Raw genomic sequence first — 12,920 nt, forward strand, 5'->3', positions numbered from 1 at the left:
GTTCATTACAGGTTCAGAACAATTTTTAAACCGATTTATAAATCACTTAAAACATTGCCCAAAATACATATCTGAAGCAATAAAATTAAATTTCGAAGATAAATTAGTTAACGGTTATGAACCGGGTCATTACCGGCTCAGAACAGATTGGAATCGGTTCAGTTTTATCTGAAATTCCAAGACATATCCAACGAGTCCAAACATGATACCATTCTATTGATAAATACGCTCTCTAAAACCCTTGACCTTGAAAACCCGATATTAGGAATGATTCAATGGTATTTTCGTATATGGTCTAATGTCCGCCTGGGTGATCTCTAAAACATATCCAAAATTGGAAAATATCGCAAGACGTGTTTTTGAGCAATCCCAAAAAACATGGTTTTGGAGGGAAGGGGAGGGATGAGGGGAAACTGAGGGACATATTAATGGTCCCAGGGTCAACTTATGGGGGGTCCACCGAACGTCCCAAGCCTCTTTCTCTCACAATTTTGCACCTAATTTAGATTTAAAATAAAACGCAAAAAATAAGACATTTTTAAGACTTTTAAGATATTGGTTCCTCAACTTACCATCAAGACTGGACCCCAATTTTAGTGCTTAACATAAACAGTAGTTCTTTACAAGAGATAATTGTTGATACACAAAATATTTACCAACAAACTTTCCTTTAATCCCAATTTTTTTCCGAACGTATGGCTCATTTCGGAACAAGAATTTTTTCCAAACGTACGACTTAATTTCGGAACGGAGAGTGTGTAATATTCCTTTTGACGATCTTTTCTTTATTTATATCTTACAGAATAACTTGGTAATTAATTTGCATATCTTGGAAAATTCAATAATTAGCCAAAAATTAGATTATAGTGATGATCCTTTAGTTTATGAATGTAACGTTTTCTTTTCTTAAAAATATAATTTTGAAATACATAAATTTTGAAATATTTTCTTATTTAGGCTGTGTGATTAATAATTATTATTCTGTTCCGTATTATTATTCTATTCCATAAAGAATTTTGATGAATTACCCAAATGCAATTGAATATTTAATTCCTTAATATGCATCTCCCGTTTTTCTGAATTAGTATACTGAGCTCAGCTTTTTAAACTAGCAGAAACCACGATTAAAGGCATATATTCTAGGAATTCTAGGGAATAAAAGATTTAATTAAATATGGAGAATGTTTTGTGAATAATTTACACATGATGTAGAATTAAAAAACATTATTTCAATAAAAATAAATTTGGAAATTACCAGAAGACCAAGTTATATTTATATAATATAAATCTCATTGTATCAGGATAAAATATTGAGAATCATCTTATAAATTACAAATTTTAGATCTTTTAAATATCAACACTAGACCTACAGACCGTTTTTGCCTGTTTTTCCTACTGCGCTCGGTCAAATAATTTTTTTCTTGGAAAAGAGGAAAAAATAAAATTTAAACACTGTAAAATATATGTCATACGTATTTTAAGAAATTCATAAAGTTTGATAGCGACATTGCATTGTACCGTTTAAGTATGTGTTAATTTTAAAAAGTTTTTGATCCAGTCAATTTGATCGGTCTTGGTAGGTTTAATGTTAAAACGAATAGTTTTTGTTTTCTAAATTTCCTTCACACTCACACTATAGTTTATTTATTATTATGTTTTCAAAAACAAAAAAAATAGTATAAGAAAGCGCACTACCTTCGGACGATTCATACTCCGAATAATTCACTTTTTTTCAATATGTTATAAATGAATTTGGCCCATTATAATATTATATTTTAATAGCTAGTCCGATCCCACAAATTTTCAGAAAAGAGCTATGGGTGAAATCTGTAAAGAACATAGAGAAAAAATTAATTGTCCGATGCTTGAGTCGTCCGAAAGTAGCGTGCTTTCCCCTATCACGTTTGTTAAAATCTTTTTTTTTGGATTACTCCTAATGCACAGAAAAAAAATATTTTGTAAAATTGTTCATAATTGGAATGGTACGGTCAGTTAGCTATACTTGATGATGATTTAAAACACGGATTATGACCTATGTTTGGATTTATTCATAATTGTAAACTTCAACTTCACACGACGTTTCGGAGATGTTTGTCTCCTTCTTCAGGTCTACAAATTTTGTATAAGAACAATTTAAAATATTAAATAGTAAAGATTTTTTCACATTACATTTAACACTTACATGGAGATAATTGGGATAAATCCAAACATAGATCATAATCCGTGTTTTAAATCATCATTGTTCATAATTTTTTATGCATTCCTGGGAACCTACGAAATGTTCATAAATCGTATAACTTTCTAATAGGTTTTTAAAAATTCATACTTTTTTCATAGAAATTGTTCGTAGCATTATCACTTGACATTATTCCGTTCTTTGACAAACATTTATTCGAAATTTTTTATTCGTCTGGTAAAGCTTTACGAACATGTTACGAATATTTTCGAAGGTGTTTAGGAACGTTTACAAACAAAGGGTTGTAAAAGAACAAAAAAGACTCGTCAAATGATAATGTTGCGAACAATTTTGTGAAAAAGTACAAACTTTTACGAACTTTTTGAGTTACACGATTTACGATTGTATCGTAAGTTACTCAATAGGAAATTTACAAATAGTTGCGAACAATTTTACAAAATAATTTTTTCTGTGTATTATTGTTTTATTATTTTTATAGCATAAGTATTATTACTATTATTATTATTATATGAAAATTGGTCCCCAGCCTATTCTATTCTACATTATAAAATAATGCTATATTCAGAAAGCCAAATATTTATACTGCTGATTCCTGAAATGAATATTTTCGTATCAAAAGCAACTCCATCCTCTCCTAATACAATTCATATTTATTTCAAAACATTTGTATAAATCCTTATCTTTGCAGAAAGTACCTTGACCTATAGCATCCATACCATTTTACATGCATTCCGTCTGTAGGATATTCAAAAAACTTTTAACTTTTGTAAAGAATCACAGGAGATACTCATGACAAATCGTGCTTGAAAAATAAAGAATTTTGCATCAACATGCACAGCTTTTCAGAAAAGTCTCTTTGACGAGTTAATGTTGGAAAATATGTTGAATATGAATCCTTTGAAATTTCCTATATGGAAATTCCTGAAAATTTCTTTTAGAAAATCTCATTAAAATTCTCAAATGAGAAAATAAAATGTCATTCACCAAAGTCAAAATGTTTCAGTATCGTTAAATATATAAAGTCATATTGTGTATTTTTATTCCAAATAATAAATAAAAAACCATTTATTGTTATCTCTCACAAAAGCAAAGACAGAAAGACAAACTAAATGTGAATGCTCCAATAATTTCATTTTGATGTAAACATCCAACTTTTCCTCCAATTCAATCACTTAAAAGCTCTAACGAAAGACACGAAATTTTTCTCATCATCCAAATCTAAAACTCATGGCAAAATTTATATAATGGTTTTGATATATAAAAATAACCACCTGTCAAAAAAATAAATTGAATGTCGTGAAAGTGCAATAAAGTGCTGAAATAAGAAAAAAAAAGTTTGATTAATTTTTAATGCAATATCGATCACGAAAGGTACTTTTTAATTGCACCATCGAGCAATATCATCCGTGTATATGATGATACAATTTTCACGATGCTATTTCATGGGATAGCAGTGACTTGGTGTAATCTTCAAGTTAAATTGCAATAACTCCCAGGGAATGGAATGTAATATCGCACAAAAACGGATTAGCCCCAAGTCATACAAAAATAGACAGATAGAGATGGCTTTATTGCAAATTTAAACTTTGATCGAAGTCTTATCGTCTTTTCAATTACAATTACTTTTATAAACGCCACGACAGACTTTATCTCCCACAAGTGCTATATTTAAAATGACTCGCTCCTCGTAGGTTCCCCTTCGTGATTGAAGCTATACAACAAAAAACTCGTGGTCATATTTTTTTAATAAACGGGATAAGATTTTTTGTACTTAAAAAAATCTCCGTGCGCAGCGTGTAATTGAGTAAACAGGTTCTCATAAAATTAATCATTCCATTAAATAATCTTCATAACACTTTAGATAATTTGAAATTTTGAAAAGTCGTTTTTCAAAGCTTTTTAAACACTTTTATATATTGAAAAAAAATAGAAATGATCACAGCCATTGGTTTTTATTTTAAAACATATAATCACTAAGTTGTTTTTTTTTACAAAAAAAAATAGAACTTAAAATATTTAAAGCATCCCCAATTTCCCCTACATACCGAGTTCAGCAGCTCGAGTCCGGGTCAGGCTAAAACTGATATGTGGTATTTTTTTTAAATATAGGCTCCACATGATACTTTTCAACCCTAGGTCCTCTGTTTCACTCACTCCCAATTAATACGTCTTATTAATTGACCCAAGTAGCATTTCAAAGCAAAATTACCACTTCCGTACTCTATCCAAAAAAAAGAATCCTCTAATGATTGTCAAAACATCAGACTACGGAAATTGGGGAATATATATCGGGTATAATAAGAGAAATTTTCCATTAGAATAACTCTGAAATTAGGGTAAAGTGATATAAGTTGGACAATTCGCCGGTACAAGTTGGACATGGCTTTTTTCTTGATAAATACAGTACAAAATTTGTTTTTAAGCACAATGAACCAAATTACAAAACTAAAGCATTAAAAATATATAAATAAAAATAAAGTACTAAATTTATAAAGAAAAAAACCCAGTCCAAATTGTACCATTGTCCAACTTGTACAACTTTACCCTACCCACCGAAGACCCAAAAGTGAAAAACGTCAAAAACCAAGTCTTTGACAAGTCTTTTAATGTATAGCTTAAAAGGCTAAATGAGAGTTTTTGGTTTAAATTCCTGTAGAAACTCTCAATCCCCTTAGAAGTCCGTCACTTTATTTTTAGTAGTCACAGAGACGCAACCAAGATCGCTATAAGCAAATTATAAGAATTTTGATTCTTTAATGCCTTACTCGTATTTAGAAAATTGTACAAAACTACATAGAGAAAAATCCTCCTTGGGATGTAATGTAGGCAGTCGTAAGACGAAATTTTTATTCGTAAAACAACTTTAATTGATTCACTGAAAAAAAATAATACAAAGGGTCGAAAGCTTTGGCAAAAAGAACAATGGGCAAAACGGTCCAATCTTTCGCCACGAATGAGACCTATACCATCCAATAGGTATTGGCAAAGGTAATAGTTAACTTTTGTTCCGGGACCAACCCCAAAAGTATGTAGGAAAAGCACTACAGCATAAAACATATGTATAAGAGCTGTAATGATTTTTTTGCAAAACTCCTTTTATACAATAACGGTTAATCGTATATTGGTCGTTTCTAAGAATAATTTTTAAAGAATGACTCAAAGAAAATTTTCCTAGAACAGACCATATCTTTATCTCTTCATTTTCCCTGCAATTTTCCAGATCTTCCTTATAAATATTTTACCATCCTTCAAATTCATAAAAAAAGGATTGAATGTAGGGAAATATCTCTTGTTCAGTGATATTCTTCTTGTCCTAAAAAGATACCGTTATTTAAATACTTTGAGTAATAAATTCAGAAAAAAAAAATTTTAATTAAGCCATTACTTTAAACCTTTTGTTAAAATTCTTTAGTCACGGTACCTTTACCTTTTTCTATGAACTTCAGCAATCCTAGCTTCTTTTTTACGGAGAATATTTCTCTAAAGACGACAAAAGGATGCAATCGAGGCAATACTTTTAACGGAATTAAAGAATATTCGCGAATACCTATGTGAGATAAATCTGGATACAAAAAAATGGAGGGAAGGAATACGGCTTCTTTTAGGAAAATGTTCCTTGATTTCAGTTCACTTTTAGAAAAGGTTCTTTGGCACCAAAAACTTACGAGATACCGTTATTTAATAAAGCAAGTTTGACAAAAAATAGTACTACTCATTTCTTAAAAACTCTTTCTTTAAGATATCTGAAAAAGTTGACAAGATGGACTACGACTATAAGTTTCTTCGGGTGATATGCTCAAGATACACCAAGAACCCCGAAGATACCTATGATTTGCCATTAAACGAAAAAAGTTTACGTTTTGTTGCGCAGTAACGTGCGATGCCTTTAAAACATGGCTAGTTTGTATGGGAGCTATCAGTCAGGGCAGTCAGATGGAAAATATAAAAATATTTATTTCAAGCCGAAGTCATACAACGAATTTATTAAGATTATTTATTAAGATCGGTTAAGCTGTTTTCGATAAATAATATGTCAAAATAATAAATTTTCAGAAGGATATCCGTTAATTTTCCAAGAACTGACAGTCCTTTTTGACTTGGGTTTCAGTAATTTTTAAGCCATACACCAATACTTACAAAATTGGCCTAGCCCCATCTGTGACGAAGGGTTGGACCAGCTCCTATACATTTCTGCCCATTGTCCTTTAAATTAAATGTTTAATTTTTAACACATAAAGAACATTTGTGTTTTCTTTCATTTTGAAGTTTCAAAAAAAAAAAAAAAGAAAAAGAAAAAAACTGAAATTGATTTTGGTCTCTTTCCTTAAAAGAAAAAGAGCTAATCTTTGTTTATGTATATCTAATGAAAACTGTTTAAGAGTTAACTCTTTCGCGTCATTAGGGTCATATATGACCCGGGGAAAAAACAATTTCTTTTGACTATTTACATTAATTGAAATCTATCGGTTTGTGCACGACATCATAATAGAAGGATGTAAGATTCTTGGATAATTTTCTCAAGACTCCAGATATTCAGGAAAAGAAAATATTTGAGATCAAAAATCACGAATTTCGAACTTTGTGAAATGACTTTTCTTTTTCAAAATTTTTTATATTCATTTATTTTTTTCAGCAAAAAGTTCTTTAGAAATACAAAATAGAATATCCAAAGATTGTATATTGCATATTTTGATATAATAAATTACTCTCAATTTTCCAGAAAAGCGTGTAGAATTTTCCGGGTCATATATGACCCTGTGGTCCCCAAGGGTAACAGTGTTTTCGTCCCAAACCTGCAGCGAAATGTAGTTGGGACATTGTTTTTCTTTGTGAAATGCAGGTGGGACATCTTGCTCCTGGACATTTCATCTTATATCTGATGAATTATAACATATTTTGCAATATTTTAGAGTATTCTGCAAGCGTCTCATATTGTGCAATTGTATTGTGTGTGAATAAATATGTGGATAAGTTTATTTTTGCCAAATACCACTCAAAATATTGTGACAGTGACTGTTCAAGGGTTACCAGGAAGATTCCTTGAACACCAGGAGTACAGTGTTCATCAAGACAATCCAGTTTGCCATGGTTTTGGCCAAATTAGTAACTTCAAGCAAAAAAAACTCTTAAAAAGCCCGTGATATAGATTTTGAAAATGGTAAATACACTTCCCTTGAGGACAACAGGGTCATATATGACCCGGGGTTTTTCCGAGTTTTCACGCAATGGAAAATTTTTTTCCTCTCTGAACTATTATATTTGATCATAAAGCATTAGGAAAAACTCAATTTTGCATGAATTCATCTGCTGAATAAAAGTGGGACGCGAAAGAGTTAACTGAACCACCAGCAGATATGGAATAAAAACAGTTTTTTTTTCTAAATAACAGTTTCTTAGTGTATTTCTTTATCCTAAAGGTCCTAATAAAGATATTATTGATTTTAAATAAGATCAAATTCATAAAAATTGGGAATTTTTGTGAATTTTCGAAAAAGCTCTCGTTCTTTGCATTAGAAAATCGATTTCTTTTGGGAACATTCCTACAATTTGCCCCCTTCTCCTTTTAATAAAATCCTGTTACACACTTAACACTAAATAGTGCATCTCTATCAATCCTGAATGATGGGCACTTGAATTTATGTATGTATACAATACTGGACATAAGACAAGATGTAGCACCTAGCGGCTCCTTTGTTCCCAATTTTGTTCTTGGTTATCCTGGGGCCCTTCTTAACTCTTTCGCGTCCATAGGGTCATATATGACCCGGGGAAAAAAGTTACTTTTTGGCTATTTACATTAATTGAAATCTAACTGGAGTCTTGAGAAAATGAGCCAAGAATCTTACATCCTTCTATTATGATGTCGTGCACGAACAGATAGATTTCAATTAATGTAAATACCCAAAAAAAACTTTTTTCCCCGAGTCATGACATTACCCTATGGACGCGAAAGAGTTAACCGGTTGCTGACTGGGCCTTGCACTCTGTATCCGTCACTGCACTGGGTATTGTTATATTAATTCTAATTACTATTAAAATTAGTGATCTCAACGAGGGTTAATTTTTTTGACCCACACATAACACCTTAAAAACGCATTTAAAATGTAACATATGTATTATTAAATGGTATATTAAATTTTAATAAAATACCAATGTCTCCGTGAATAAAAAAAATCAATTTAACAATAGAAGTAATATTAACCCAAAGGACACAAAGTTAATAAGTAACCAAAACTATAAGTAAATAATAATTTCATTAAGAAATAATTTGTAAATTCCAAAATTATTAATGAGAAATAATTCATAAGATTTTCAAATATTCAGGTTTGTTAATTTTCTCTATGAATGTATTAAATTAATTTTTAAAGTTCAGAATCCAAACGCTTCCTAGCATTAATCTTATTAACTGAGTTTCCGACTTACAACATTCTCTTTGTATTTTCTCTTTAGTAGATCTGGAGAGAATGATGGTGTCCCAGTGGCAGAGTGTCCTACATATTTTCAGTGTTTCTGGTATCCTTCTTATGATATTGCTTACAATCATGGTGCAGGAATCTGAGGGCAGAGCGCGTAAATCCTGTGGTTCAGATTTGGCCGATCGAATAGCCACAGTCTGTAATGGGGAATACAATGAACTCTATTGGAGTGATAGTGGTAATTACCCAACTTATTTTCCAGTTACTTAAGACACTCATAAATTAACTTTCACGTCTACTGCAGATTCACATACGAGAGTACGAAGAGGGATTGTGGATGAGTGCTGCAAGAATAGATGTTCAGACTCGAGGCTCAGGAGTCAATATTGTCAGACCAAAGACGATTCAGCCAGGGTGGCCGATGATTCCAGTGTTTACGTATCTAAAGAGGAACATCCACCGGAGGAGCTGAAGAAGAGTCTCGATGAACCCATCATCCCACACTCGAGACTGTCGCCGACGCCGGAAATTGGCACTGTTGCCCCAGAATATAATCTGAGAGGAATGATACCACCGCAGTACAGAACACAAGACATCCGTTTCCATTAATTTATTTATTTAATACGGTAGTGTAGACATCAGTAGAACTAAAATTTTCAAATTGTACGAAGACAAGACGTTGAATTTCCGGATGAGATGGAAAATGCCACGGAGATATTTCTACAGTTTCTTTAGTATTCTGCACAATATAGGGATTATTTAGTGATTTATTCGTGCTTGAAATGCACTTTAGGTTTTCCCGAAATGCAGATTTTTATCCTATTACTTCTCACAAAATACTAGGATTTATAAAATCCACAAACAAGTCCAATTGAAAAGTAAGTTATGTATTTTAGAACAATGATAAGAAGAAAATTTTATTTTTCGGCTATCGGTATGCAAAGTATGAGTAAGGCGAAGTGGGAAACCTTTGAAAGTGGGGCAGCTTTGAAATTGGAATTTTTCTCTTATTTTTAAATAAAATTGAGCCCTTTAATGAAATAATTTAGCTGCACAAACAGATTGAGAAGCTAAAGTACATTTTAATATAGCTCAGTTCCATTTAAACATTGGAGAAAAATCCCAATTTCAAAGCAGTCCCACATTTAAAGGTGTCCCACTACCCTCTAACACCCTAAACCATTGCAGAGATTTTTATTAAATCTTTGAACTGAGTACAGCTTCCGCGGTTAAATTTTATATTCGTTACAAATTTAAATTCAAAGAATATGACATGGAATTACTTCTCTTACGGCCACGCCCTCTAACGAATATATGAGAGTAATCTTTGAAGAAAAGTATCTTACTATTATTATGATTCAATGTTAGAATGAATCAATTATTCCAATTAGAAAAACAAAAAAGTTCAATATATAATTATAATTGAAATTTTATTTAAAAATCAACTAATTTTATTCATTTTTTAAACTAAATGAAGTAAAATTATTTTAAAAAAAGATCCATTTAAGGTATCCATTGAAACAGAAATATCTCCAAAAAGTGAATTACTTTGCTGGACAAAATAATTCATAATGTGATATTGTAGATTTATATTTCCTCAAATCATTCGACAATGTGAGAGAGAGGAGTTTAGAATTTGTGATATTTATACTGTCGTATATACAACATCTCGGAAAACAAAATATAAAAGCCAAAATAATTGTGAGAGAGAAAATTTTGTTAGGGAGTAAGAATGGTGAAAGTTAAGCCTAAACCATTTGGTGATAAAATTGTGATGGCACTGTATAGTTTGTCAGTGTTAATCATACACAGTGCCCATTACTCTCAAACTGATTATAAGAGTCTCAAAATAATTTACATGATAAACTTACACTAAATATACAATTATGTACACAGCTATAAATATAAAATATTAATCAGGCGACTACTATATGGCCACAAGAAAATTGATAAACCCCAGAATTTTTTTTTATATTATCAACTAAATGCCTCAATAGAACTCCAAATATCGCTTCGCCCTGGACTTCACCAGCGATATGTCACAACATCCGTGTAATTTTTGGCTAATAAAAATATTTCATGTGTTATGTCACAGTTTTAAATTTGGCCGAAAGAGTATCATTAAATCTAGAATGAACTTTTTTTTTACTTTTCCACTCTTTACCATTTAAACTTTTAACGTCAGTTACAAATTCAAATATTTTGTCGCTCAATTTACAAAAGTCTACTTAGAAAATGTCAGATTATTACAGTGTAATAATACAGGTAAGTATATACTCAAACCCTCAAACCCGGCATTACGCACTTCGGATTATGCATATGTTTATTATGCATGTTTCCCTAACATTGCGGGTCAATTTATGAATTTTGTTACGCGGGAAAATTGAACACAAGGTAAAATATTTAAATAATATCAATCACTGAGAAAAAAGAGGGTGCGATTGACTTTTTTTCCTCATAACTTTAACACTTTTTAGGTGTAAAAATATATCAACATTTTTTAATGTTAATTTTACACCTTTTTAATGGTAAAATTAACATGAAAAAGGTTAACTTTAACCCCGAATACACCTAAAAAGGATAATATTTACACCGATTTTGGATCAATACTGCAGGGTAAAATTAACATTTCCGGAATGTTATTATAACTTTTTCGGATTTCTCTCAGTGATTTATTGCAGAATTCTGACCAAGTAGTACTACTGTTTCTTAATGCATTTCTTTTAAACAGTTGAATCTTTTTGTTCTGGCTACTTTTACTCCGGAATTCGATCTAAGGCGAATTTATTGAAAAGAAATTTCCTGCGAGTATGCAAATTTTCTCGATGCATAATGCCATTTCGCACAAAATGGATCCATTACTTTTCCGCTGGGTACCTTAAACCCTGTAAGTTTTAAGGACGAAAGGGTAAAAAATTGGGGGCTAGACTATATCTTTTTTCTGATTTTTTAAGACAAAATATAATAAGATGAGCCCGTTTACTCAATCATCCTCAAAGGGGTTATCCCACGAGATTTCTCATAAAATCATACTTAGGGGAGACTGGGGCAGAATTAGCCACGTATAGTATTAGATAGTGGTATCTTATACGGGCTTCAGATCTGAGGCTTAGCCATAAGGCTTAAATCCTCTAATTCCTTTTATCAGGTAGGATTTTTGAGGAAATTGTTGCTCCTGTTTGGATAGTAAGGGCAAATTGTCCATTGTCTCTGGGAATTTTAGACGTACAGTTTCACATTGCTGTGAATCTGGGAGTTCTTCCGGAGTTGATGCGTTTTCGATGAAGACTTCAAAGTCCACTTCATCCACGTCTTGTTCCAAATTTATTATGTCGCTTTCGTTCAGGACAAGATTGTCGGCATCATCACTATCTTCCGGGCATAATATGTGGATAATTTCGGGTTCATTGATCATGAATTTTTTTTCCATTTTTGAAGTCATCTGCAAGAGTAAAAGTTATGAATTTACAACATATACGCAAAAGTATCTTATAAATTATCAAAATATTACCTTCTTCAGTCAGTATTGCACTGGGAAATCTCAGCTAATTGATATATCACACAATATTACACGAATAATTAACTATTTTGCGCACACATACACAAAAACATGAAACAGTCTAACCTCAAATCTTCGAAAATCCACTAGAGACAAATTCGGTGTTTTTTACCTTTATGGACAATTGGGTCATATATGACCCATGAAAATTATGAAGCTTTCTTCAAAATATCAATAAACTATAATTTTTACTTTGTTGAGAAATATTATGTATAGTTATTATAGTTTCTAGTCCCAAAAGGTTTTTGCTTAAAAAAAAATAGAAATATTAAAAATATTAAAATTCAAGCACAAATGTGAAAATTTGAAAATTCGATATTTTTGAGCTTAAATATTTTTTATATAGCAAGTAGCTGGAGATTTGCAAAAAATATGCTAGATTCCTACATCTTTCTACTTTGTGATTAGGTACAAACATTAGAAAAAAATAACTTCAGGCAGTCAGGAAAAATTTTTTTCTCTATGGGTCACAGGGGTCACGGGTGACCCAGTCGTCCTTAAAGGGTTAATAAATGATGTATAATATCATAGAACTATCTAATTATGTCTTTTGAGGCTTCTTTAAAACTTTTATTCTAATTCTACAAAAAAAATGTATTATATTTTCGAGACGTTGAACAAATTCAAAAAATCCATCCGAATTATGAAACGGACATCTGTCATATTGTCTCCCAATGAGCGGGCACTGTATCTTAAAAAGCCTCTTTGATGAAATTTTATGAAATCAATTTTAGAACTCAAACGAGAA

General features: G+C 31.4%; 1 protein-coding gene across 2 annotated transcripts in view; it reads left to right on the forward strand.

Annotated features, from left to right (window-relative positions):
* LOC129807132 (insulin-like growth factor II) overlaps positions 1 to 10,700 on the forward strand; it is a 41,003-nt gene extending 30,303 nt beyond the window's left edge. The window contains exons 2-3 of one of the 2 annotated variants that reach the window (XM_055856178.1): positions 8,648 to 8,851; positions 8,918 to 10,700. In XM_055856178.1, the coding sequence (XP_055712153.1) occupies positions 8,648 to 8,851; positions 8,918 to 9,222 (509 nt within the window). In that variant the 3' untranslated portion in view covers positions 9,223 to 10,700. The remainder of the gene's footprint in view (positions 1 to 8,647; positions 8,852 to 8,917) is intronic. The other variant, XM_055856180.1, reaches the window with a different exon arrangement.
* The last annotated feature ends 2,220 nt before the right edge of the window (positions 10,701 to 12,920 follow it).

Source organism: Phlebotomus papatasi, chromosome 3, assembly GCF_024763615.1.
Source record: "Phlebotomus papatasi isolate M1 chromosome 3, Ppap_2.1, whole genome shotgun sequence".
NCBI classification, from domain to species: Eukaryota; Metazoa; Arthropoda; class Insecta; order Diptera; family Psychodidae; genus Phlebotomus; species Phlebotomus papatasi.